The 26,381-nt window shown below is 35.2% G+C and overlaps 1 protein-coding gene across 2 annotated transcripts; it reads right to left on the bottom strand.

Moving 5' to 3' along the window:
• Positions 1 to 584: 584 nt before the first annotated feature.
• LOC103656897 (calcyphosin-2) lies at positions 585 to 25,665 on the bottom strand. Of its 2 annotated transcripts, XM_008684313.2 has the most exons (11): positions 25,344 to 25,665; positions 21,677 to 21,751; positions 20,721 to 20,816; positions 20,541 to 20,634; positions 17,435 to 17,553; positions 15,809 to 15,885; positions 14,151 to 14,305; positions 10,601 to 10,720; positions 8,049 to 8,145; positions 2,555 to 2,679; positions 585 to 2,367 (listed from the first exon to the last, which is right to left on the bottom strand). In XM_008684313.2, exons 1-11 carry the CDS (start codon positions 25,427 to 25,429, stop codon positions 2,242 to 2,244), a joined length of 1,170 nt encoding a protein of 389 aa, XP_008682535.2. In that variant the 5' UTR covers positions 25,430 to 25,665; the 3' UTR covers positions 585 to 2,241. The 2 variants fall into 2 exon arrangements, with proteins under 2 accessions (XP_008682535.2, XP_040493206.1); XM_040637272.1 differs by having other exon boundaries at positions 2,257 to 2,679.
• Between the last annotated feature and the right edge of the window lie 716 nt (positions 25,666 to 26,381).

Genomic DNA, 26,381 nt, shown 5'->3' on the forward strand with positions numbered 1-26,381 from the left:
ATGGACTATTTTAAGTGACTCTACCTGTGTAGAGGTAGTCACTGGTTCCGTAAGTACATATGTTCATATACTATAAAATTTAAAATAGGAACATACACTTTTATCTATATTATGCTCCAGTTGCTCCATCATTCAAATGTATATTCTTTCCTAACTAAAATATAGCTCAAAATTCCTAAATAGTATCCCTTCTTTTCTAATACATTCCCAAAAATTCTGTAAAACATTATTTATAAGAATAGACACTAAAATTAATATGTAGAATTCAATAAACAGTATGGCTACTGGGAAACAACTCTATGCCACAAATAAAGACCTTTTAAAGACCTAGAGAATGATGAAATATACACTTAACTATAAAATTCATGTAACATCACTACAACATAAAATTCCATATTTAATATTTTAAAGTTAATCAAGAGATATTTTAGACTCTTGAAGACTGTTAAGTATAGAATTTCAAATGTCACTTATTATGTTGTGGGTGTTTGAAAATGTAACTACGTAATTAAATGCTCTTCTATTAAACTAGATATTAAATAATAGATTTTATTATACCAAAATCAAAGAATGCAGACAGTAAAGCAAATGCAGAACGATTTATTGTGCCACCAATTAAAATTTAACAAAATACACAAACAACATATTGAATATGTGTTTTCTAACTCTACACTGAAATATAACAGTGTAAAATAATAAGAAATTAACTACTTCTAAGCTCCAAAATAGAGAAACTTTTTGCAAACACATATGAATATTTATATTAAGAGGGTGGAGGCTTATTTAAGAGTATAATGTGACTTTCACATGTTAAATCCCAGAAGAATCCCCTTTTTTCACGATATGACAGCCTATACGTTTTCTGATTATATTCACAAAAAAAATGACCTAACAATAAAGGAATAGATTTGTTATGAATAAATAAAAATTTATCAATGAAAAATAGTACATGCATATTGAGCACCCACAGACTTAGTCATTTCAATATGAGGACAATTTGTAAGGTTTAAAATGACTATCATTGGATAATTTTCTCCAAGAAAAAGAATGTGATACAGAAATGGTATTACAGACTTATTTCTACCAAAATGTCTCCCAGCATATTGTTTTAATTACAATAACCTAATTGGAAAAAAAAATCCAAGGGATAAAGAATTTAGCTAGCAAAAATAGCAGTAAAATGTTCATACATATGTTCCTTCTGGTATTTTAGTAGTGAGTTTTAGTATCTCCTCAAATCTTGAAAAAGTACTACTTTGAAGTTATTGTGTTCACACACATCTCTGATAATGTTGCCAAGGGTATGGATGAATAAAGTTATGTGCCAAAAGTCACATTCTACAAAGTATATGTTTTCATTTTTTAACAACTTACTTTACTCAACATCATTCTTTTCTAATTTATGTTATCTTAACATGTAACATTTAAAATTATAAACTTGGAAACAACTCTATGAAGTTATCTCTTCTCTCTGTATTTCCAAGGAGAAGTGAGAAATGAAGAAGAATTTAGAAAAGATAATTACAATACATCTAACCATTAAATAATATCTATTTAGAAGAAAATGTTTTAGTTGCTTAGTATAACAAAAAGAGATGTTTAGAATAACATACATTGATTTTAGGACACAAACATCCTTTTACATTTTGTGAAGAATTACTAAATTATCCCTTAGTCCATACATGGGATAATGCACTTTTTGAGATCTTTATTTAAAAATCTAAGAAAATATTCTCCCTCCTATTTTGTATTGTCTCTAGCTAAACAGTAATTCTGTGTAGGTAAAAAGGATTGCAGTTAAAAATAGAATAAAAGAAAGAACAGAGGTGATCACTAGAATAATTACATTGTGCTCTACTGGACAAACAACAGCACATAATTTAGAAGAATCCACAAGACAAATCAGTGTTTAAATAAGCATTTTGAGGGTAAGCCTCCATCATTCTAAATATTTATGTTACAGAAAACATCTACACCACGTGGAAAATTTCTCTTGAATATCCTTTAATTCCTTTAACATTTTAATATGTTTGAAACAAGCTGAACTATTAGAAGTCTTACAGGCTTTGGGCCCAACTCCAGTCCATCAAATTGAGAATGGTGGCAATCATATTTTGGGGAATGGGTAGCCAAAAACCAATGGACGAGTAACTTCGTTACTATATACAAGCCCTCATATAGTTTGATTCAGATGTAACTTTCCTATGAAGTCTAATTTAAAAAATGACCTTTTAAATATTTTCAAGATAAGTAATGAATCAAAAGATACAGCTTTACACACTTAGAGACAGGCAAGCACTCAGACATGCACATGACCAGACACATACCCCTCCAGCTCTCTTTCTGATTTCTCCTTCTAGACTCAACCTGTTTGAGAAAAACAAAAAACAATACAAAAAAAGAAGTCCTACACAAATATATTCCAGGGTTTGACCATATTTTACATTCAATTTATCTCTCCTTTAAAATGCTTAGTGTTGAAGACACACTTGTTCTAAAAACACTAAATCCCCCATGGAGTACGTACGATAGTAACAAAATCTTCATCATTTACCATCTCTATACTTAGACCTTCATAGTAATCTTCAAATTCACCGTAGGACACTTCCTCAGACTTGCTGCAGGCATCTTTTAATGTTTCTAGAAAAGATAATTTGATTTCTTCCTCTGTGGAATGGCCTGTAAGATAGTACCGACGGTGAAACAATCTCCTTAAAACACTAGTAAAATGACTGATGACGATAAAGAAATACTTAATCACCTTACGAAATCTTTTCGACTGTTTCAAATCTTATGCCAAACTACCCTCCAATTTATTTAAACATTTTCTTGCATGAATCAGAATTTAATGGTGATGACTTTAATACACTTTTGAGGGATCTTTTAAGCTTCTGATCAGATGTGTCCTATAAGTATAAACAAAATAACAGTCGCTACAGTAGATATTCTTATATATCTTAATGTTTGGACTCGGCTTTATTCTCATTAGAAATGAGGAAAAAAGAAAACAAGTAAATTGAGATTTACTGTTTATAGTAAACAGAGATTTATAGGCTGTTAACGCAGTAATGCAATGTGTGAAAAACATCCCCAGATTCACACATTAGTTATTTTATGAATCAGTTACTTGTAACTGCAGCTCGAAAATATTACCACAAACAGGATTCAGAGGCCTACGAAAATCTTAGCTGGAAGAATTTTCACTGGATTAAATCACTCTATTTTAATCTCTGACATTAAGTAGGCTATTTCCACTACGTCATACTAAATATGATTAATTTCATTCTATTGGAAGATGCTATTGAGAATCACATTTGTAAAAAAATTATAATTCTTCAGTTACTTAAAGAGAGAACATAACTGCTAAGCAAAGTGAGTCAGAGACAAATACCATATGATTTCATTCATATGTGGAAGTTAAGAAACAAAACAGATGACTATAGGGGAAGGGAAGGGAAAATGAAATAAGAGGAAAACAGAGAGGGAGGCAAACTGTAAAAGACTCAAGCTATAGGGAACAAACTGAGGGCTGCTGGGGGGGAGGTGGGTGGGGGGAGGTGGTAACTGGGTGATGGGCATTAAGGAGGCCACCTGAAGTAATGAGCACTGGGTATTGTATGCAGCTGATGAATCACTAAAATCTATCCTGAAACTAATAATACACTGTATGTTAACTAACTTGAATTTAAATAAATTAAATAAATAAATAATACACTGTATGTTAACTAACTTGAATTTAAATAAATAAATAAATAAATAAATAAATAAATAAAATCGAAAGAAAGAAAGAGAAAGAAAATTATTCATTTGACCATGCTATACCCATTAAGATTCCTAACCCGGTGTATTACTGAGATGACTAAGAAATTGTAATCTCCACCCATGGATTGTGACTGAAAAGTACTTCTAAAAAGAATAATCTGCTGAGTTTAACTGGGGAGAAGCAGGTCAATTTTAGCAAACCAGGAAGAATGCATTAACTCTGGAAATTTTATATCTCTAGAATCCCCCTTTCACAGCTGTTTACATTCAATTAAAATACTGTAAAAGTTCTAAAACAAAACAAAATAAAACAAACAAAAAACACAGGGACTGAGTGGGTGGCTCAGTGGGTTAAGCATCTGCCTTCAGCTCAGGTCATGATCCTGGACCGGATCCCAAAGCGGGCTTCTTACTCAGCGGGGAACCTGCCTCTCCCTCTCCCTCTCCTGCTCCCCCTGCTTGTGCGCTCGCAAGAGCTCTCTCTCTGACAGATAAATAAATAAAATCTTTAAAAAAACAAAAAACAAAACAAAGAGGGAACATAAAATATCTGGTTCAGTCTTTTAATTCATTTGATTTTTTTTTTTTTTATTATTCAGAAAGAGAACAACAAGCTATTTCAATAAGTAGCTTGGGTTATACTGTGGTCAGTTAAGAGGAAGGAGCAATCTCAGGGGCTACCCAACTCACATGCACCTAGATATACTCCCAGGATCCCAGCACAGAACAGGAAAAAAGATGTTCCTGAAGTTCTTAATAAAAGGAATTAAAAGATGAAAGGAAGCTAAAAATATGGCCAGATGATACTCAGAGGAAATAGAGACCCATATATAAAGGCAAAAAGTGTCCGAAAACTCTAAATGACCCTCTGGATCATTGTGAAGTCATGCTGCATCTTAAAACAACACACTTAAGTGGGGAATACTACCTTGATTATCTAACGAGGTGGGCAAAATTAGGGTAAGAGCTGAACCTTTTTCAAAAACCAGAGGTTCTCTAATGGACTTGTAATTCATTGTTAAGTGCCTTTCAAACTAACGAAATGCTTCAGACGTTTGCTGTCTTGTAAAAATGTGTGCAGAATAGAGAACAAGTGATTATTTTATTTAAAAAAAAAGGCTGAATGAACAAGGACTGAATAATTATGTTCTGCAGAAGTGGTAATATAAAACAATAGAGTGAATTTGTGACTGTTAGTCAAGGATTAAAATTAACCAAGATCTAATCTATGTAAAACTATATACCTGTTGGCAGAAGAGATTTCCTCCTCTGTTTACCATCCACATTTCTGAACAAATGAGTTTTAATACTATTTTTAATGAAAACATTTTAATTTAAATTTGTGTTTCAAATACTCAACAATTTTATACCGCCTCTGTATCACCACCAAAGAAATACATACCTTTTATCATTCGTAACTAACCTTTCTTTATCCCCTCCTAGAGGTATTTTATTAAACAATGATAAATTTCTACTATCTTTACACAGAAACACATTTGGGACACCTCATTTCTAGTAAAGCTGAAAACACTTTTTTCTAATAAATTATTTAAGTAAAAAGAAAGTATTTTCTCTAGTTAAATTATGCTACAAAAGCCTTAATTTGAAATTAATTATAAATTATAAATAATCTAGGGGCACCTGGGTGGCTTAGTCAGTTGAGCATCTGACTCTAGATGTGGCTCAGTTAATGATCTTGGGGTCATGAGATCAAGCCCCGCATTGGGCTCCAGGTTCAGTGGGTAGTCTGCTTCTCTCCCTATCTCTCTGCCCCTCCCCCTGCTCTCGCTCTCTCTCTTTCTCAAATAAATAAATCTTTTTTAAAAATTATAAATAATTTATATTCCAGAGATGGGCATGTGAATAGATTATGATTTGTAATGATAAATAATAATAAATTTTTAAATTTTAAAAAACTGTAGTATGTGTTCCTCTTTTTAAGACTGTGTGTACCTACCAGCTTATCTTTCTTAATGTGAATGCAAAGATGAGGTATGGAATTTCTTAAACTAATGAAGGCTTATCCAACAATAAGAACAAAACCCTCACCAACAATTCAGTGACATCTAACAAAACTAAAGCTACTTTAGCAACTTAATTAAGCTAAAGAGAAAAACAAATAGGACGTTGAAATCACCTTTTTGAAATAAGTAAACTATCTTGTTCTTATATTTAGCAAGACAAATTAAAGGAGAAAAGCAGAGAATGACATAGATTTAAAGGAAAAGATATGCTAACTCCAATTCAATAATGCTAGAAATTTTCTTATGGCAACTGCAGTTCATTTGAAGTCATTGATAAGCAAATTAAACTATTCTGAACTGAAATAGATTATTAGAAATTGGGAAGCCAGTGATGATTAGCTTAAATCTTTATAACAAACTGTTGGTTTTTTCACTTCATAATTAAAAGTAATAAATAAACCATTTACAAGGGTTAATGATGATATACCAAAGTAATTACAGTGTATCTTCTTTTAATAATAAAAATATTAAAGGAAAATTCTGGAATAATAGTATTCTATAGTATTTAACAGTATATGATCGAAATCATAAATTAGAAAGAAACTTCATAAAATATAAATTACAAACGGTCAAAAAATATACAATAATATGTTTAACCTTCCAAATAACTCAGGAAATGCAAATAAAAAATTTTTTAGTCTATCGGATTGGCAAAATTCTATGGTGTTGGCATGATAGTCGGGGAAATGAATTCTCCAACTAATGGCAGTATAATCTGGTATAACCATCTTACAATGCAATTTGTAAGTATTAATTAAAATTTGAAATTTAGATATTCTAGGTATTGAAATTACCCCCCCCCACAGGAAACAGCGGAAAATGAGCCTAAGGAGTCACAAATAAGCCTATTCATTGTTCATTACTTAGAAATTTAAAGTCTGCCAGTAGGAAACGAACTAGGTAAATTGTAGTGTATTGATTTTTAAAAAGAATAATCTGCGGCAGATAAAAATAATGTGGCTCAATATGGATTGATATGGTAAGAGCTCCAAAACATATTTTTGAGTGTAAAAAGTAAACTACATAGCAGTGTATTTAGTGTACCTGTCATGTAAAAAAAAAAAAACTTCAAGAAGTATTTGATATTTATAGTACCTACACAGCTATGAAAATTCATAGAGTAAGGACTGAAAATTATATACATTAAATGATAATTAAGTGTTACCTCTGCAGAGGAAAATGTGATGAAAAGAGGAGAGCTACTGTGGCCAAACACTTTCTTTATAATAATTTATTTATAAATCAATTATGTAAAAATTAAAGTCAGAAGAAATATAGTAGGTAATGAATCTCTAAAATTACAGATCTTCTCTGACTTCTGATACAGTCATGTCTGATAAACCCATCATAAACTGAAACTATCGTAAGCTGAAAATGTATTTAATTCACTTCATCAACTAGATACCATAGCTTCGCCTAGCCTACCTTACCTGTGCTCAGAACACTTACAATTAGCCTACAGTTGGGCAAAAATCACCAAACACAAAGCCTATTTTATACTATAGTGTTGGATATCTCACGTAACTTATTGAATACTGTACTGAAAGTGAACAACAGAACAGCTGTATGGGTATAGAACGGTTATAGAAGCGTTGGGTTGTTGAGCCTCCTGGTCGCATGGCTGACTGGGAGTTGCAGCTTGCTACCGCTGCCCAGCGCGACAGTAGAGTGTTGTACCGCACATCATTAGCCAGGCAAAGATCAAAATCCAAAATTCAAAGTGCAGTTTCTACTAAATGCACATTGATTTCGCACTACTGTAAAGTCAGAAAATTGTTAAGTCAAACTGTCCTAAATTGCCTGTATGTATTTAGGATATTGTCTAGATCCTCAAATTTTGATAGACATATGTACGCTTGTTAAATGTATACCACCATTCCCAGAGAAAGATGTTTGCTTTCTGCCTTAAATCTTCAAGTATACGAAGATATAGTAAAATTAACTCAGAGAACTTGCACATGTAATTATCTGTCCTCTAAATCCATTTTGTCCTAACTCAAATTCCTCACAATCTCCTTAGCAAGAAATAAAAGTTCGATCTCAGTTTATAAACATCAAAGAAAAAAAATAAGCACAGACAATAGACCTCACAATTTTTAAATGAAGAAGGTCAAATGGCTCTTACGTTTCTAGTTTAAAAAATAACTGTTTATTTTCTCTTAATGGCCTGAAGTCCACACTGTAAGTTAATATAATTTAAAGATATTACTTTTATTAACTAACATTTTAGAAATCTAATGCATTTTGACTCATAATAATTACCTGAAATTACTTGAGGGTGCTTCTTTGCACAGTAACATTTTCTTATGTCTATAATAGGCACATAGCCAGTTTTGTTGAAATCCAATTTCATGAAGGCCTAAATAAAGAGAGAAATGTTATTTTTTTCTATGAAATCATTAGAAATGAGAACCTAATTCTCTATTCTGTAGAAGGTTATCCTTGAACTCTAAACAAGCCAGTTTAAAAGTACGAAACTGGTATATGAAGGAAGCATCATGAATAAGGAAGATATTGGAGCAAGATGTTAGGTAACCTACACTTTCTGGCACCTGACCTTGAGACGGTAAGCTAACCTCCGTTGCCCTGGCTTTCCTCTTCTCACACTGAAGAAGTGCGTAAAAGACCTTTCTGGTAAATTACAGCTCTAGGATTTATAAGAAACTGATAAATGGCCAAGACAAATTGCCGAGACCATTTTGATTCAAAAAGTGAACATGCAAATATTCATCACCAAAATCAATAAGAAAGTGTACTATTTTTTAAATGGCTTGTGTTTCTCTATTTCCTGAAATTTAACACCACCTTTTGATATGCCAGTTGTTTTACTGCTCCTCTAATTCAATGCAATTTTTAGTATCATAAAATAAAAAATATTTTATGGGGAAGAGAAATGGGTATATAGAAACATACAACCAACCCAAAGCAACAGCCCACATTTGCAAAGGAGTCAAAACTAGAATCAAGTTTGGTTATTCACAATAATGTGTTCACAGAAATATGGTACCTATTATGGGCTGAATCCCCCCCCCCATTATACTTTGAAGCCCTAACCCTTCCCCCGTTCCAGTACCTCAGAATGTGACTGTTATTTTGGAGATAGGGCCTCTAAGGAGGTAATTCATTTAAAATGGAATTGCTAGGGTGGACTCTAATTCAATATGACCAGTGTCCTTATAAGAAGAGGAGATTAGGACCCAGACAACCAGACTGAGGGATGACCATGTGAGCACAGAGGGAAAAGACAGCCAATCACAAGCCAAGGAGACAGACCTCAGGAGAAACCAAACCTGCTAAAATCTTGATCTTGGACTTCTAGCCTCCAGAACGGTGAGACAGTAAATTTCTGTTACTTAAACCACCCAGTCTGTAGTATTTGTTAAGGCAGCCCTGGTGAACTAATGCAGTACTTTATAACTATACTTTTGTCCTCTATTCCTAGTATCAAGATTTATGAAAGAGATAACCCTCCAGTTTCTACTCCTGATATTCAAATCTGTCACCAGGACATGTAAAGCACAAAAAAATGCAAATTTAGAAATTATTATGTGGTGAATTCATTTAACACGGTTTTTATTGTGTTTTTTGGCCAGTAAAGATAAAGATTTTGATATTTTCTATTTGAGATTTATACCTCATGTAATTGTTTATACTTTTCTATACACAAAAGCTTTGTTTCAATATTAGATGCATATACATTTTTTTTATCAGGTACATATACAAAAGAGAAAGAAACTACATTGCTCAGAAGTATGGTCTAAAAACGGCCAGCAGAACCTGAGTAATATGTACTTTCCTATAAAAATCAGGGCCCCCTGCAGGTGCCTGCGTGGCTCAGTTGATTAAGCCCAACTCTTGATTTGGGCTCAGGTCACGATCTCAGGGTTGTGAAATCGAGCCTGTGTTGGGCTCCAAGCTGAGGGTGGAGCTTGCTTGAGATTGTCTCTCCTTCTCCCTCTGCCCCTTCCCCCACTCACGCATGCCTGAGCATGCTTCTCTTTCTCTCTCTCCCTAAAATAAATAAATAAATCTTTTTTAAAAATCAGGACTCCTGTGTTTAATTCCAATTTAATAGTCATTTTAATCTTCATTTGAATAGCTAGCTAATATGCATATTATAAAAACCAGAGAAACATCTCTTAGTCATAATCCTAAGATAACATGTATTGAGCCTTGACACTGGAACAGCCACAATGCTAAGAATTTTACAAGTTTAATCCTTATACCAACTCTATGAGACAAGAAACTAAAGCTCAGAGATATTTAATAATAGATAATCATATAACTAGTCATTTATGGAGCCAGTAATTTATGGAACTAGTAATTTATGAACCAAAATTTGATTTCAGATTTTTTTCCTTTTAAAATCTGTTCCTAAAACATATGCATAAATTATTTTGCTTTATCCTGGTAGATTTGTATATATATGTGTTTGCCTGTATTTTACTAATCACAAAATAAATTACAGGTAAGGGGATTTAAAACATGTTCAATGGTAATTCAATAAAGTTTTAAAATAATGAACCCAACACTCTATTAAAAGTAACTATTTCAGGGGCACCTGGGTGGCTCAGTTGGTTAAGCGTCTGCCTTCAGCTCGGGTCATGATCCCTGAGTCCCATATCGGGCTCTCTGCTCAGCGGGGAGCCTGCTTCTCCCTCTGCCGCCCCCCCCCCCCCCCCCCCCCCCCCCCCCCCCCCCCCCGCTCCTGCTCTCTTTTTCTTGCTCTCTCTCACTCTCTCTCGAATAAATACAAAAATTTTTTTTAAATCTTAAAAAAAGTAACTCTTTCAAAAATTACTTAACAAAGTTACCTTTCGAACAAATGATTTCCTGTATTCATTCATTTCACCAATAATGGCACGTTTGAATTCTCCATAATCAACCTTGCCACTGCCGTTGCCATTCAGAATTTGCCACGCAGACTCAAAATCCTAGAAATATTCACGGAGACCACTGTTCCACCTTAAAGTTATATATGACCACAACAAAACTCATCTTATAGTATTTTGTTACTACTTTTGTAGTCCCAGACAAGGTAGCAGACTCAGCAAGACAATTCCAAAAAGTTACATATAAACCCAAACAAACACTAAGAAAACTATTTAAAGGAACTCTGTGATGGACAGTTCTGTAAAGTTCAGGGTCATTTAGGAGTGCCAGTGTCACAAATTCTTATTTTCTATATAAAATGCTCACCACCTACTTGAATTTGAACATTTAATTATTTTTGATGTATTATATATGTAAAATTAAAAATTCACTTCAGGTTCTACAGTGCCTCCAATAGCATCAGGGCCATTAACAGTATTTCTGCTAGTCGTCATGTTTCAAAAATACAGATCTTATTATTATTATTATTCCACAATTCACACTGAAAGGTGTTATTTTGAGTAAATCCTTACTTCAGTTTGTTCATTTTACCACTGCTACTTATTTCTTTGCAAATGTGCAATTTAATAGAATGTTCTATCCACAGACTGCCTAATAACAGAAAAAATTACAGAAGAGGTTTTCTTAAACTCAGGTAAATAAATATATTTTCAAAGTTTCAGTCAAGTTGTTAGCTTTAAGTGAGATTGTAAATAAGATACCTAGCAAGTGACTGACAAACAATGGGACTCAAGTTCTCTTCTACTTCCTCCTACTTCCTTCAATTAAAATTCTTTTTTTTTTTTTAAAGATTATTTATTTATTTATTTATTTGACAGAGATAGAGACAGCCAGTGAGAGAGGGAACACAAGCAGGGGGAGTGGGAGAGGAAGAAGCAGGCTCATAGTGGAGGAGCCCGACGTGGGGCTCGATCCCGTAACGCCGGGATCACGCCCTGAGCCGAAGGCAGACGCTTAACCGCTGTGCCACCCAGGCGCCCCTCAATTAAAATTCTAATAAGAAAAACTCAATCTTAAGATGCCCTGCTTCCCCCCAATTTTCAATAACCCCTGATTTGTCTGTCATAATGCCCAGTACATGACTGACTTCAAAGTGTCTGTACAATGTGCTCTTAAATTTAAAAATGAGCTTGACCTTTAAAATCATACATAATACAGATAAAAGGTGAATTTGCATGCCCAACTCGTGGAATACTAGAATTAAAAGATACTGCTTGAAGCTTAAAAGAAATAATTTTCAAAAATGGAATAATTAACCAAAAGTGGCAACAAATTCATGTAAGTCTTTCTAAGATATGGCACAGAATGGAAAATGGCAATTCAGTTGAAAAAAAACTGCGCTTAAATTTATTGATAGTATCTCTAATAAATTAGGCTACTTAGGGTGCATATCAATTTTTCAAATTTCAAATCAAGGAGAATGACTATGCCTTCCCCAGACTAGTTTCACAACTAGACCCAGATTGGTGATTCTTGAGTTCTTATTTTTGTTTATGATTGCATGGGCAGTGTCTAGTGATACTACAAGGGCAAAAGGACAGAATATTATTTTAAAATGGAAAAAAGGGAAGCTTACTCATATTTTTATAACATATGTTCTATGTTAGAAGTCTTATATAATTATTTTAGTTTTTATTTCTGACTCCAGTGACAAAGATTTAGCAAATCAGCCAAGAAGAGAAGTACTGGTTTTATGCAAAAGAATACTAGACTGACCTGGACTATCTGGCCTCTAGGTCTAACTCAGTTATTAATTACCTGTGTGACTGTGGATAAAGACACCAAGGCTTTCTAACTCTCTATTACTATTTTTACTATCATCATTATTATTATTATTGCAAAAAAGAGATAAATTTACAGGATCCCTAAGTGGCCACAAGGTTAAACTTGGTAAAACACACAAAGGACAGGTATGTCACAATAATGATAAACAACATCACACTGGCACAGAATTTGAGTTGAAAAGGCATGCTCCCATCTAATTTTCTCGTCTGAGGTTCAAAGCAACTCTGACTGTAGGTATTATCTGTGGATCACCTGGAAGAGCCTGTCAATCAGAAAGGTTAAAAGACCTACGCAAGATCCCACAGGTGAAGTAGTAAGTCTAGAACTTGAATCTATATCTCGTAAGTTCAGTCTCAATGTTCCTCCCACAAAATACACTATGCCTTGTGACAAGACCATCTGAAGCAAGAGAGAACAATGCAAGAGAATCTCTGCTCTGAAACCCTTGAGGTAGACGTGTTTCAAATCTACTTTTAGACTAAAACCCAAACTTCTTAGCATAGCATGCAAGGCGTTAAGGTAATGGACCCCACAGGGCTTATTTCTCTCCGTTCTTCTCTTTTCCTTCCTTCCATACATCTATCCATGTAAAATCCATGAAAATGCTGTTTCTTCAGTTGCCGTAGGCCAGGTTCCATTTGAGGTGTTAGACACAGCAGGAAACCAGAATCATCTTGGTCCCTGCCCGGATAGAACTTATACTCTACTTGCCAGAAAAGCCAGAAAATACTTGCAAAGTGGTATGAAGAAAACAAAATGGTGAATGGCATAAAGAGGACCAGGGATCAGATGGGGGCACTCCTCTAGACAGAGGCATCAGTGTAGTGCTCCCCACAGAGAAAGCTAAATGATGGAAAATCCAGTCATGCAAAGGTCTAGTGGAAGACTGCTCCCACCACAGGGAACAGGACATGTAAAAGCTCTGGTTGCTTCTTGGGGGAGGAGACGGTTTTGACCTTTTGCAATTTTTAGAACAGGCTACACGCCCCCCGCCCTTTCGTGCCTTCACATGTGCTTCTCCTTTGTGTGAAGTATTCACTGTCTGACCCACGTTCTTTCTCCGCTCTTGCCCGTTTAACTCCTCCTCATCCTTCAGAACTCAGCTCAGCTACACTCTCCACCAGGAGATCTATGACCTTTTCTCTTCTTCCCCATAACCTGGCCTGGAATTGATCACATGTGTTCTGAAAGCATTCTCTATTTAACACATACAGTCTTTTGTAACCCTTCATCTTTCTTTTCCTCCTATTATGAAGACCTTGAGAGTATAGAGTATGCATTCTTAAAGCTTAGAACACTGCCTACTTATTAGGTTCTTATTAAATACATGAGGGAGGAATGAATATTGAAATTTTAAAGACTGACAGGACTCGTCGCCTGATGGCTCTGATTATGAAGCATAAAGAAAGAGACACGGGGGGGGGGGCACCTCGGTGGCTCACTCGGTTAAGCATCCAACTCTTGATTGGGCTCAGGTCATGATCTTGGGGGCTCAACAGTCAGCGCGGACTCTGCTTGAGATTCTCTCTCTCCCTCTGCCCCTTCCCCCACTCACGCTATAAATAAATAAATACATAAATAAATAAATAAAATCTTTTTAAAAAAAGCCACGTGACCTGCTAAAATCTCAGCAGAAAAGTGAATAGTACCACTTAAGAATACTAGGTCATTCATCGCAGTACCTACATTTTCAGACACTTCTAAGTGAAATACTTGCAGAGTTTGCTTAAAATCTGCCTTATTTAAAAGTCCAGTTCCTTCCCGGTCCAATTGTTGAAGATATCTTCCCAGTCCAGTCAAAATGCGAACACCTCTTTTGTGCAGCTGTTCTTTTAGCGCGTCTGTTGAGGAAGAAGAAAAATGGAAACCAATTGTTCCTACACACATATGCATCGATTCTCTCGTAGGAAAATTAAAGTTGATGTAAGTGGTACAAGGGATGTGAAGACACAACTAGATGGCAGGTAGGACTGACAAAAGACTTTGAAAAGTAGCATGCTTTGAGCCGAGCATTCGTACAAAATCACACGTAAATATACTAGAACTATAGCGCCACTGTGTGGTGAAAGTGTTACACAGACAAATAAGGGATCACTTCAACAGCATGAAAATAACCTACACGTTATAAATAAAACCTTAGTTTTTACTTTCCAGGCTTCTTCTTCATCTAATGATCTCACATCTTTAATCTCTTCCCTCTTTGCTATACTTATAAAATTGATGCCAGGGAAGTCACTCAAAACTAACAAGTTCAAAATTTCTAAAATATTTGAAATCTTCAAACTGTAACTTACATATTGAACAGCATCAAGGCTTTGGAGTGCTATCTTATACTTACACATTCTCGAGCTTCTAGCATTCTCTTTGCAGGTCGATAATTACACTTAACACAGTTTGTGCCATCTTTACTTAAGAAAACATAGTTAACTTTACTAAAGCAGTTATTAAATATAATAAAGAACAAATGTCACCGGATTTGTAAATACTGGGCTGACCATGACAGAACAGAGACAATGACATCAAGGATACTGGGAGAGTTCAAACCCCAATCCCAGACCACTTTTAAATCTGTTTCTAGCCTTCTTACTCTCATATCATTTTTAAATGACAAATCAGGATGTATCAAACTTTATAAATGAGAGGTTGGTTTCTATGATTACTTGTTTAATGTCTTCTTCCCTCTCGACCATGAGAGTCATCAAAGGACTGTCTAATTGAGCCTAGTATACCGCAGTGGTCATAAGACTGGACTCTAGGAACAAAATCTGTAACATGTTTTCGTATCCGAAGCCTGCATATATTTCATTTATTATCACAATAACTCTGGAAAGTTAATAAAACAGGTTATCCCCATTTTAGAGATGAAGAAAGAGGTGCAAGGGATTTACACAGTGTAATATGTCTACTAAAGGGCAGACTCCAAACATCAACCTGGCTCCCAGGCTAGCATTTTTTTCTTTTACAAGAGGCTGCCATAAATCGCTTTGGGATATCATCTCATGCATAAGACAAGTATTATGTTACAAAAATCACTTATATTTTATTCATTTCATGGAGAAAACCCATACTATCTAATACTTTCTAAAATTCTTAAATTCATAATTCCTACAATACTAGTTAAACAAGACCACTAAAGTGGAAAAAATCCTAAAAATATTTTTTTTCAAATCCACCTGCTTTATAAAAGTATTTTTAAATATACAAATTCATAAAAAGAAGCAAATAAGAAATATAAATCAAGTGCCTTTTATAAAACTAAGAAATATCTGGAAAATACTGTTTTACTGCTTGCAAAAAAATTGTTGAAAGTTAAAACTACTTGAGACAATAGTAATGATACATACCTTGAATGGCCTTTAAGACAAGCCTATCATTGGCTTCTTGACTGGTTATATCATCCTCATGTTCCACAGAATCAGTTCTGCAATTGATATGTTCACAGTGATAAAAATATATTGTTTTGCAATCTTAGTACAGAAATTCTTAAGCTCTTCCCTGTTCTGGACTCAAAGAAACTCTCAAAGTTGGAAGAGTGCTTACAGATTCCTCAAGTCCCAGCCTCGCTTACTGCTGTAATTCCCAGAAAAATTAAATATGCTAAGTCAAGAGCTAAAATCCTTAAACTTTCCAAGAACTACCTTTAAACATTACATTCATTTTGCAGCTATTTCAATGTTCTTTTAGAATAATTAAAACTATCAAATTTAAAGGCAGTTTTAACTTTGAAAGTACAAAATGTAAAAACATTATTTTAAGAAGCCAAAAAAACTGCATTCATTTGAGCAATACAGTAAATGACAAAGAAACAGACTTCCTTTAGCCAGTTTATGGGAGATGGCTCTCTAATGCACATACAGTACACCGATTATTGTCATTCTGAAATGCATACAGCACCAAGAAACACTCAGCAAGAATAGCGTATATACCCATCTGTTGTGATTAAAAATATATATATATTTTATTGATTATATATGATTACATATTTTTTACATTTTACTTATATAATTTATATATAAATATATTTATATATATAATTCATCTAGAAATACATAGATGGATTATAAAATATATATTATTTATATATAATGCTGTGAATGCTATGAATCAAAGCATCTTTAAATGAATTTGAATTTTTTAAATCACAGAATATATATATTATAAAATATATACAAATATACATATTGCAATTGACATGTTCATACATGTAATATATATTATATATAATAAAATATATATAAATAATACATGTTTTATATAATATCTATTCTGTGACTTAAAAACTCAAAATCATTTTAAAAAGTATTTTTTGAGGGGCACCTGGATGGCTCAGCCAGTTAAGCATCCAATTCTTGAATTCAGTGCAGGTCATGATCTCCGGGTCCTGAGATCAAGCCCCACATCGGGCTCCTTGCTGGTGGGTGTAAAGCCTGCTTAAGATTCTCTCACTTCCTCTTTCTCTGACCCTCTCTCCCCCAGCCCCTGCTTGCTCTAAGAAATAAAAAATGAATAAAAATTTAAAAATAAAAGCACTTTTTGATTCATAGCATTATTTTTTCATTATGCTTATCATCAATCAATGAATACTATAATCATGTGAGACCCAAGACATTTTTTAGTGCTAAAGAAAGAAAAAGCATTACACTGAAAATGTGGGAAATATTATATAGCCTACCTTTTAAAATTGACTGCTTTGGTGGCGTTTGGTAAAATAAAGGTGTTATAGCACAGGCAGATTAATAAACAAATTAACATAAAATGGAACACTTCTGAGCTTTATTTAACTATTCCTACATATAAAGTGTATTTGAGTACAGTCTAGCACATGACATAGACGGATGTAGCTATGCTTTGTTTTTCAAAAATGTAAAACTTAACTAAAGTCAAATGCTTTAGGATAGAGTATCATTTTATGATAATAAAAAATAGTGTTTTCACTTACTTCCAAAATGACAAATGCATATTTGACTTACTTGAGAGAATCCAAAGCTATCTGATCAATATTAGTGATCCGAAGTATAAGTAATGTGTTTTCTTTTATGCTTTCTGGAAGTCTGGGATGATCAGAACTCAAAAATGTCAAGTTTGCACCCTAAAAAAATTAACAGACGAATTCTTTAAAGCTAGAAAGCACATAAGAAGTAAAATACAACTAACACTAATTTTAAATATTCAATTCTGATTATATTTGACATGGTATACTTTTATACTGATAAAAAAAATTACACTGAGAGAATATATAGAAACCACACAGGCTTCAGTTAATAATATTGGAAAATAAAGGAAATAATTTCCCAATTAATCTCTCAATTAAAACAATCTTAGATTTAACAAGTGATGTGAAAAAATAAGAACTCCAATTTTTTATGAGTCAGAGGAAGAAAGGACAAGTAATTTTAATTGAAATTATGACATCCCTAAATTCAGAAATAGAACTATTGACTCACAGAAGGATGTACTGCAAATTGATGACCTAATAGATTCATCACCCTCTTTCATCTGGTCTTTAGACGACAAACATCACATAAATATAAAACTAACTGTAACCTAATTGGAGCAGCAAGGTTTTGGTGAAAACATTTCTAGCAAAAATCCCCAATCCAAACTTAGAAAATTATTATTTTTATTTCCGCGTTGCTCAAATAAGTATGGTCAGATATGGACAAGCACAAATTTAAAATAAGGGGCTTAATTATTCCTCTCGAAAATAAGGGGAGAGGTGTCTTTCCTATTTCCTGGAGCATTTACTTAAAATACTTGTAACTATAGTACTCTCTCTATTCTTTAAAACGTATATAAATTCTCTTGAAATGACTGTATTAAGCAATTAAAGAGCCTATGTGACAGGGAAATGCATATGAGCCTATGTACGTATGGCTCTGTGTGCGTAAGGTCCATCTAGGAGTTCTGAGGCAGGGCGCCCAAAGCAACAGAGGACGCTTGTGAGTGAACATGTGGGTGCACTTTCATGCATGTGCATCTGTGAGCAAGAGAGCATGTTTATAGGAGCATTGTATTAACAGCTGGCACTAAAATTTCTTTTAGGGAGTGTCTGGGAAAAGATCTTGGTGGGGCATACAGAAGTGAAAAGATAAGTTCCAGAGTTACACCTGGAAGGCAGACAAGACCTGCCCCCGCCTCCACAAAAAAGAAAAATAAGCCGAATATTTCTGCATAAAGAAATGGAAGATTCTGGGAAGAGTAAGTGATGGAAGGATCAGAAAATGGAGAGGAGGACCACACCATGAGAAATGTTTAAGGGCAATATTTTTAAGAAGAAGACTGTCTAATAATAAATTATAAGTTGCTTACACTGCTGCAATATAAGCCTCCCTCTATATTCCCTTCGAACTGTCTGCCACACAAAGGATCATCTATATGGTTTGTGTGTGGGTTCCCTCCCTTCTTTCTTTCCTACCTTCCTTCCTTCATCCCTCCGTTTCACTCTCTCTCCCTCCCTCCCTTCCTTTTTCTTTCTCCCGTCTCCCCTCCGCCCCATTCTTTCTTGGAAATCATAAAAGGGAGCAGAGTTCCACATCGGGTTCAAGTAATACAGACCAGGAGAGTAAGAATAAGTCATAAACTATACTAAAGTTCTGGAGCAGCAGTTCAGAGATAGAAGTAACTTTCATGTTGGGACAGACATTAAAAATTCCGTTTCCAGGTTGTGAAATGGGATTTGGAGCTGATTTTCTCTAGCTCTTGAGAGGCAGGCTAGAGTGACATATGTCTAGTGTATTTAATCCAAGTTGAAGATGCAAAGTTCTTCCTTACCCCCAACTCTTCACATAACCAGTCACAACATCCTATTGATTCTGTCTCCTAAACACGTTAAAATTTTTTTCTAATTAGCTTCATAGCCACAGCCACTTGCCTACTTTAGGTTGCTATACCCACCTTCCTAATTAATACAATTCAGTCCAATCTGGTTCTTTCTACTAGTCTTCGATCCATTCCCCATATTGTAACCAGAGAGATTTTTCTTTCTAAATCGTAAATCTGATAATGTCAACTCCCTCATTCCATCCACCTCTCATCTTTCAATGACTGCCCAATACACTTTAGATAACTCTTTAATATAAGGCTACAGTAAATGAGCTCTGACTCATCTCTTCCCAACTCTTACCTGGAATGAGAGTTCAGCCAGACTGAACAACTTCCAGTTCTCCAAATAAGCCATGCTGTTTCATGCTTTTGTTCTTTGCATGAGCTGTCTCCTTCACCTGGAAGCCTTTTCCTATCCTCTCCTGTCCATCTATCCCAGCCTAGCTAACTCCTTTTCTAGATCGATATCAGATGGCACTCTCTCCAGGAAGCCTTCTTTGACCCAACAAAACTGAATCACTGCCCCTCAGATCTGGCCCTCCTATTTGACTGTATTTCCCGTTACACTGTAAGTTCCACGCAAGTAGGGAATTGATTTAACTTATGCACTGTTCTATCTCCAATGCTTAGCTTATCAGTAGATATTTGTTATATGGGTGGTCAATGTGAATAGTGCTAAATTTTACTCATGAGATAATGTGAACATAATAATTTAAAATTTAAGAGCACTATACAAATTGTAGTATTACGTATCATTGACCCATTCTAGAGAATCCTTCTTATACACCGTAAGTCAGGAGCTGTGTGAGGTGGGGAAATCACAAGGCAGAGAAGCTAACTATCAGATATGTGACAGCTCCAGAGGCCAAGTATCCCTCTGTACAGAGAAGAACATGCGTCTACGGGAGATAAGCCTGCATGATGTGGACCATGACTCCTGGGACTACTGAAGAGCCACCTACCCAGGGCCTTCAAAAGTACCAAGAGACAAGCTCTTCCAAGCTTAGATTGCAGATTTGTAAGGGAGGGGTAGAGTGTTACAAGCAATAAATGCTATATGCTTACATTCAGACCACGGGGATCTGGACCTGTGAGGCAGAACCTCCTGGGGAAAGATCAACCCTTAGCCCCTGCTCTATAGGAAGTAGAGATGATAAATTGAAAACTAAAACCCTGTTCCTTCTACCCCCACAGGATCCCACAAAATTCAGCATCTGGCATTAAAACATTTACATACACATACACTTCACTTACAATATAAAAATCGCCAAGCTGGTATTGTTTTCCTTTTCTTCGTCCACACTGATGACTATAAATATTTTTTTGAATAAAAGGAAGCACATTTGTTCTAGAATTAAATGACAAAAATGTGAAGTTATTCAGCTTCTGTCAGAAGTAATCATCTTGAGAGCTGTAACATGTTTTATGGTATACCTGTTTTTCCCAAATTGCCGATATTCATAAATTGTTAGGGACTGGTCATGAGCAAAAAAGAACCCAACCAGCTCTCTGCAAGCATCACGTCCATTTCTAGAAAAACAGAATGATGTTAAAGATTTTCAAACAGGGTAATTTTCAAAGTACATGACAAACCAGAATTGTGTACGTCAAAGAATAGCATAACTCTCTTCAATGTGCAGCAATGAGCAAGAGTTATGGGAAGCTATGGGGAAACATGGCATGGCTTGCTGAAGTGCCAATTTAAGTAATATTTGGATGGAGAATAAGGCTTTACCTTACACTAATAGGATCCAGATATATTACAATGTAGACTACTATTCTGACATAGACTTTTAAGATAAAGTGAAAGACCTTAAAAAATGCTGGCCTTGCAAGAAGCCACTCAAGGTTAGACACCATCTTTGTCACAGAAAGTTTAAAATCACTGAACAAACTTGGTTATTTTTAAAAACACACTTCACCTTTAATATATACAAAGAACATCAGTATTATGTATGACTGGAAGTTTGTAAGACAGAGATAACAGATTGGAGAATCATCTTCCTTCTCATTGTCCTGCATCTATCAAAAATCTACTATTAATTTAAGCCATTAAAAGAAAATCAAAGAAAGCAGCTTACACAAAGGCTAATTTTTAAATGTTTTACTATCTTCTAGTAGTAGTATATGTCTTTAAAAAATTCACTTCTAAGTTTCTTTTTGAAAGTCATTTTAAAATCACTTTTTCAATAGCTTCTAATTAAAATGTCTTATTTCTAGGATAGCTCCTGTAATTTTTGTAACATATTAATATTACCTAAAAATGTTCATTCTAAATTCACATTTTGCATTTAAATGTGACAAACTTAACTAATCTCATTGTTATTTCTATTTGAAGAGAATATTGTTTTATGATCATAGGATTAAAAGTTTAATAAAATCACAATTACCTTGATATGATCCTACCATCAAATTGTACTTTATGAGAAAGCATATTTTCAGTTAATGTAGAATGGGTTCTTATCCTGTTAAGAAACACATTATTCAAAAATCAGTTTAAAGTTTCCTATACTTGATGTTGATGCAAATGATAAAGTACAAAAAAGGTTATGTTGCTATTTTGAAATGAACAGAATGAAGATGATGTTATAAACCTTTTTTTTTTTTTTTTTTTTTGAGAGTACTAGCTAACTGAAGCAGCCTTGGAGGAAATAACCCTGAAATACCGTGTATAATACACTCATAACTTCTGTGTTAGAATGTATAGTAACAAAGTGCTATCCAAGTAAACAGCACATTTGTAACCGGTCCTGTCACAATGCTCCCTGGCAGCCATTTTAACCCTGCCTGTTCTCCTTTGCCTCCCACCAACCATCTAATTTGCTTTTCTAGCCTCTTTCCATTAGAGGTGACTTAAGAGACAAAGTTCTGCCAATAATCTTTGAGGAAAGACTTTCTTTTCCTGATAAGAGAGTGGCATGGGAACAGTTCCTGCCTGTGAACGTGGCAGGGATATGATGCTAGGAGCCACTGGAGCCATCAGGCAACCATGTCAGAAAGGCCAATAAGATTTTGAGGAAGCCAGCCCAGAGCTGTGTCATCGCTGAACCACGGAACTAAAACCAACACTACCTCCAGGCAGCTGGTTTTACAGGAAAATAAATCCTGACTTTTTAAAGTCACTATCAGTTAAGTTTTCAGTCATGGGTACCGAAAATATTCCTTACCAAAATAACGGAATGGTGGGAAAAGTGCTAGATGAGGTTCCAGCCTTGAATAGGTGTAGCTATGACCTGAGATCAGCTGTGTAATCTTTATGGCCTTCAGATGGCACTGAATAATCTCACATAGATTGCTAGTCTGAAAATTCTGTTTACTACTATGAAGCAAAACCCAAATGTCCGCACTTTAACATGCTAATACTAGTAAACTCCTTTATAATAAGACATCTGAAGATCTGGTGACGTATCTTTACTCTCCTTCCTAAATAATTTTATGGCACTCCAATAAAGCTGCGGTGTCATGAAACTGCAATACTGCAAATAGTAAGCAAGTGTATGGGTCATTGGGATCCTGAAAAGCAATACCTCTCTAAAATCAAGGTCTCTGAAAAATAAGCAGCATACAGACAACAAGAGCCTGTGAACCAAAGGAGTCTGTGAACACAGAGTGGAGCCATGAAAGACTGGTCTTCTCAATTCAGTTTAATCCGTCAGTATTAATGTGTTTATTAAATGCTCACTACATGCCTGAAAAAACTCTAAATGCCAAGAAAATAACAGCAATAATAACAGTAACTTTATCGAGAACTCCCTAGACACGTCATTATTAAAATCACTTAAATGCACGTTGGTTCATTCAATGCTTGCAATAACTCCATAAAGTAAGTACTATTATCCCATCTTACAAATAAATTTTATGGAGTCATATAATTAGTGCATGACAGAGCCCAACCTTGCTCATAACCATTATGTTATATTGCTTCTCCAAGGTGAACAGAACTCAATTTAACAGTGATAGGTTGAAGTAATAGCTTCAAGGAGTCTACAGTCTCCTTGAAAAGATAAAAGAAGTAAATAAGACATTTATATTATAAACGGGAAGTTCTGTGTTAGCGTTTTAGGTATCCAGTAAGTAGTACTTCTCTCTACCCAAGTTCTTAACCAATACGGGAATAAGAGTCGGGCAGATAAAGACCAAAATACAAATTTTACTGCTCCTGGTGGGAATGCTAATTGCAGCAACCACTTTGAAAAACTATTCGGCAGTATTTTTTAAAGCTGAACATATGTGGACTAAATGGTCCAGTGACTCCACTTCTAAGTATGTACTGAGCAGAAATGAGTACATACGTTCACCAAAAAACGTGCACCGAAATTCATAGAAGCACCATTCTCAAATGGCCAAATGTCCATCAACATCTGTGAATGAACTGTGGTATATTTATGCCATGAAATACTGTACAGCAATGAGAATAAAAGACAAAAACAAATAAAAACACAGATAAACTCACAAACATGTTGAGTAAAAAGAAGACAGATACCTAGAGTCCAAATTTTGTGCTTTCAGCAAGTTTACGACAAGGCAGTGACCCTCCACGCTATCAGGACAGGGAGGTTAAGCTGCTGTGGCAGAGGAAGGGGACAGTAACTGGGACGCAGCAGAGGGGAGGTGCTGAGGTACAAGGAACGCTCTATTTCTTCATCTAGGAACTTGGCACATGAGTATTGTGCAGTCTGTGGAAATTCCTATGCTGTACACTTAAAATGTGTACACTTTGTGGACATATATTTTATTTCAATAAAAGCTTACTTTAAAAAAGAGAAGTTTAGATGTGTTAGCTAAATCATGACCCTCCAGAGTTGTTCGTACCCTACACCTCAGAACATGTAATTACATTACGGTTACACGATATGATAAAAGGGACTTTGCATATGTGATTCAAGACCTGGAGATGAGGAGATTACCTGGAATTATCCAGCTGGATTCAATGCACTCTCACGTGTCTTTATGAGAAGAAAGTAGAGGGATATGTTGACTACAGAAGGTGTCAGAGGGGCACTTGTGTGGCTCAGTCGGTTAAGCACCTGCCTTTGGCTCAGCTCATGATCCCAGGGTCCTGGGATAGACCCTGTGACGGGCTCCCTGCTCAGTAGAGAGTTTGCCCCTCCCCTGCTCATGCTCTTGCTCTCTGTCTCTCTCTCTCACAAATAAATAAATAAAATCTTTTAAAAAAAGAAGAAGAAGAAGAGTGTCAGAGCGATAAAACACAGCTGTACTGGCTTTGAACATGGAGGAAGGGGTCATGAGCCAAGGAATAAAGGAAGCCTCTAGAAGCTCAAAGAGGCAAGGAAATGGATTCTCCCCTGAAGCCTCCAGAAGGAATGCGGCCCCATCGACACCTTGATTTTAGGCTCTGACCTCCGGAACTGTAAGAGAATACATTTGTGTTGTTTCAAGGTACTGTTTGTGGTGATTTGTTAGAGCAACCATAGGAAATTGATACATGATACCTTTGAATATTTAAAGGTATGGAAACAGAATCTTCCAGAAAACAAGAATGAGACAAAAAATAACAGCTCTAAGAACTTTTCGGCATTTACAGCAGTCTGAAAATATGAAAGAACTGCTGCGGGAACTGGTGGGTTTTCTATGTCTCTTAATGCTGAGGCTAGCCATCAACTGCCAGTGAAGTGTGGAGAAATTTAAGTGGACTACACCCGAAAACTGTGAAAGTCCAAAGATTTTATAAGCTACAAAGTAAAAGGCAAAATAATAATAATAACTTGTAAGCAATACCAATTTTGAATATATTGGATCAGTGAGATTCAGCAAATATAAGTATCTCAGTTACTATACTCTGTATTTTCACATATATTATCTCCTAGGTTGTAACTGTTTTTCCCGAATTACTAATAAAAAACCTGGAGGGCAAAGTTTACCCCTATATCTTAAAGTGGCAGAACTGGGATCCGAACTCCAAAAACTCCACTTCCCTTTATACAGAAAAAAGCAAAAAAAGAGCCAAAAAAACCTTTTCAGTTAGACACAAAGTACATTTTTTTAAAATTCATTTATAACATACTATATCATTTGATATAAGTAAAATTTTCTTACTTAGTTTCATGTAGTGTTCTTCTCCTAAATCGAAGAGGTGCTACCTCTGAACCTGGAAAGATACGAGCGCTTTCTTGTCTCTCCATGGTTAGGTTTTGTTCTGGATCACTGATTACAGCCCTATATAGGACAACACAGTCTGACTCAATATGATAATGCGCTACTCTAGCATTCACATGCTTATAAGCAGCTGGAAAAGCTCATCTACAAATGCAAATTTACACTATTGTCAGAATTATACATTTTCCAGATACTGAATGAACAAATTTAATAATTAAAAAATTCTGGCCATAGGGGCGCCTGGGTGGCACAGCGGTTAAGCGTCTGCCTTCGGCTCAGGGCGTGATCCCGGCGTTCTGGGATCGAGCCCCACATCAGCTATCTCTGTCAAATAAATAAATAAAATCTTTAAAAAAAAAAATAAAATAAAATAAATAAAAAAATAAAAAAAAATAAAATAAAAAATTCTGGCCATAAAAAAGTGAATACTCCTATCAATCTCTTCTTCCGTAAGTGTTATCTAAATATAAATAGAAATTTTTGAGAGAACTCTGAGCCCCATGTCTCTCTCTTATTATTCTTTAAACAAACAGACACTGTGCTGGTGATCTCTGAATAAAGACATGAAGAAAAGTAGCTAAGGAAGCATATGGATTTCTGGAGGAAAAACATTCCAAGAAGTGAGGGAAATAAATGCAAAACACCTGACACAGAAGTGAACCTGGTATGTTTCAGAACAAGAAGGAAGCTGAATGGCTGGAGCAGAATAGATAAGAGGGAGAGAAGTTGGAAAAGTGGTCCAAGGTCCAATGGTGGACAGATGATGTAGGGCTTGGGTAAAATATATTATTGACCATAATTTTTTAGCACTCCTGATCCACATCCTTGCCATGGCCTCATTACAGGTGTACTATACTAATTTCTCACCCTTTAGCTTTGAACTTAGCCATGTGACTTGCTTTGGCCAATGATATATAGCTGGATGGCTCTGCTGATCTCAATGAAGCTAACTCGCGAAAGTCTGGGTTGGCTGGGGAT

The sequence above is a fragment of the Ursus maritimus genome, unplaced genomic scaffold, assembly GCF_017311325.1.
Source record: "Ursus maritimus isolate PB19 unplaced genomic scaffold, ASM1731132v1 scaffold_21, whole genome shotgun sequence".
Lineage (NCBI taxonomy): Eukaryota > Metazoa > Chordata > Mammalia > Carnivora > Ursidae > Ursus > Ursus maritimus.

What these genes read in the sequence shown, in the direction of transcription:
- LOC103656897 (XM_008684313.2), bottom strand. Translation starts at nt 25,429, where the DNA reads ATGGAGAGACAAGAAAGCGCTCGTATCTTTCCAGGTTCAGAGGTAGCA. An exon ending in GATGGTAGGATCATATCAAG is followed by an intron (nt 20,817 to 21,676) that starts GTAATTGTGATT and finishes CTGTTTTTCTAG; the next exon opens with AAATGGACGTGATGCTTGCA. An exon ending in CGGCAATTTGGGAAAAACAG is followed by an intron (nt 20,635 to 20,720) that starts GTATACCATAAA and finishes ATTTAATTCTAG; the next exon opens with AACAAATGTGCTTCCTTTTA.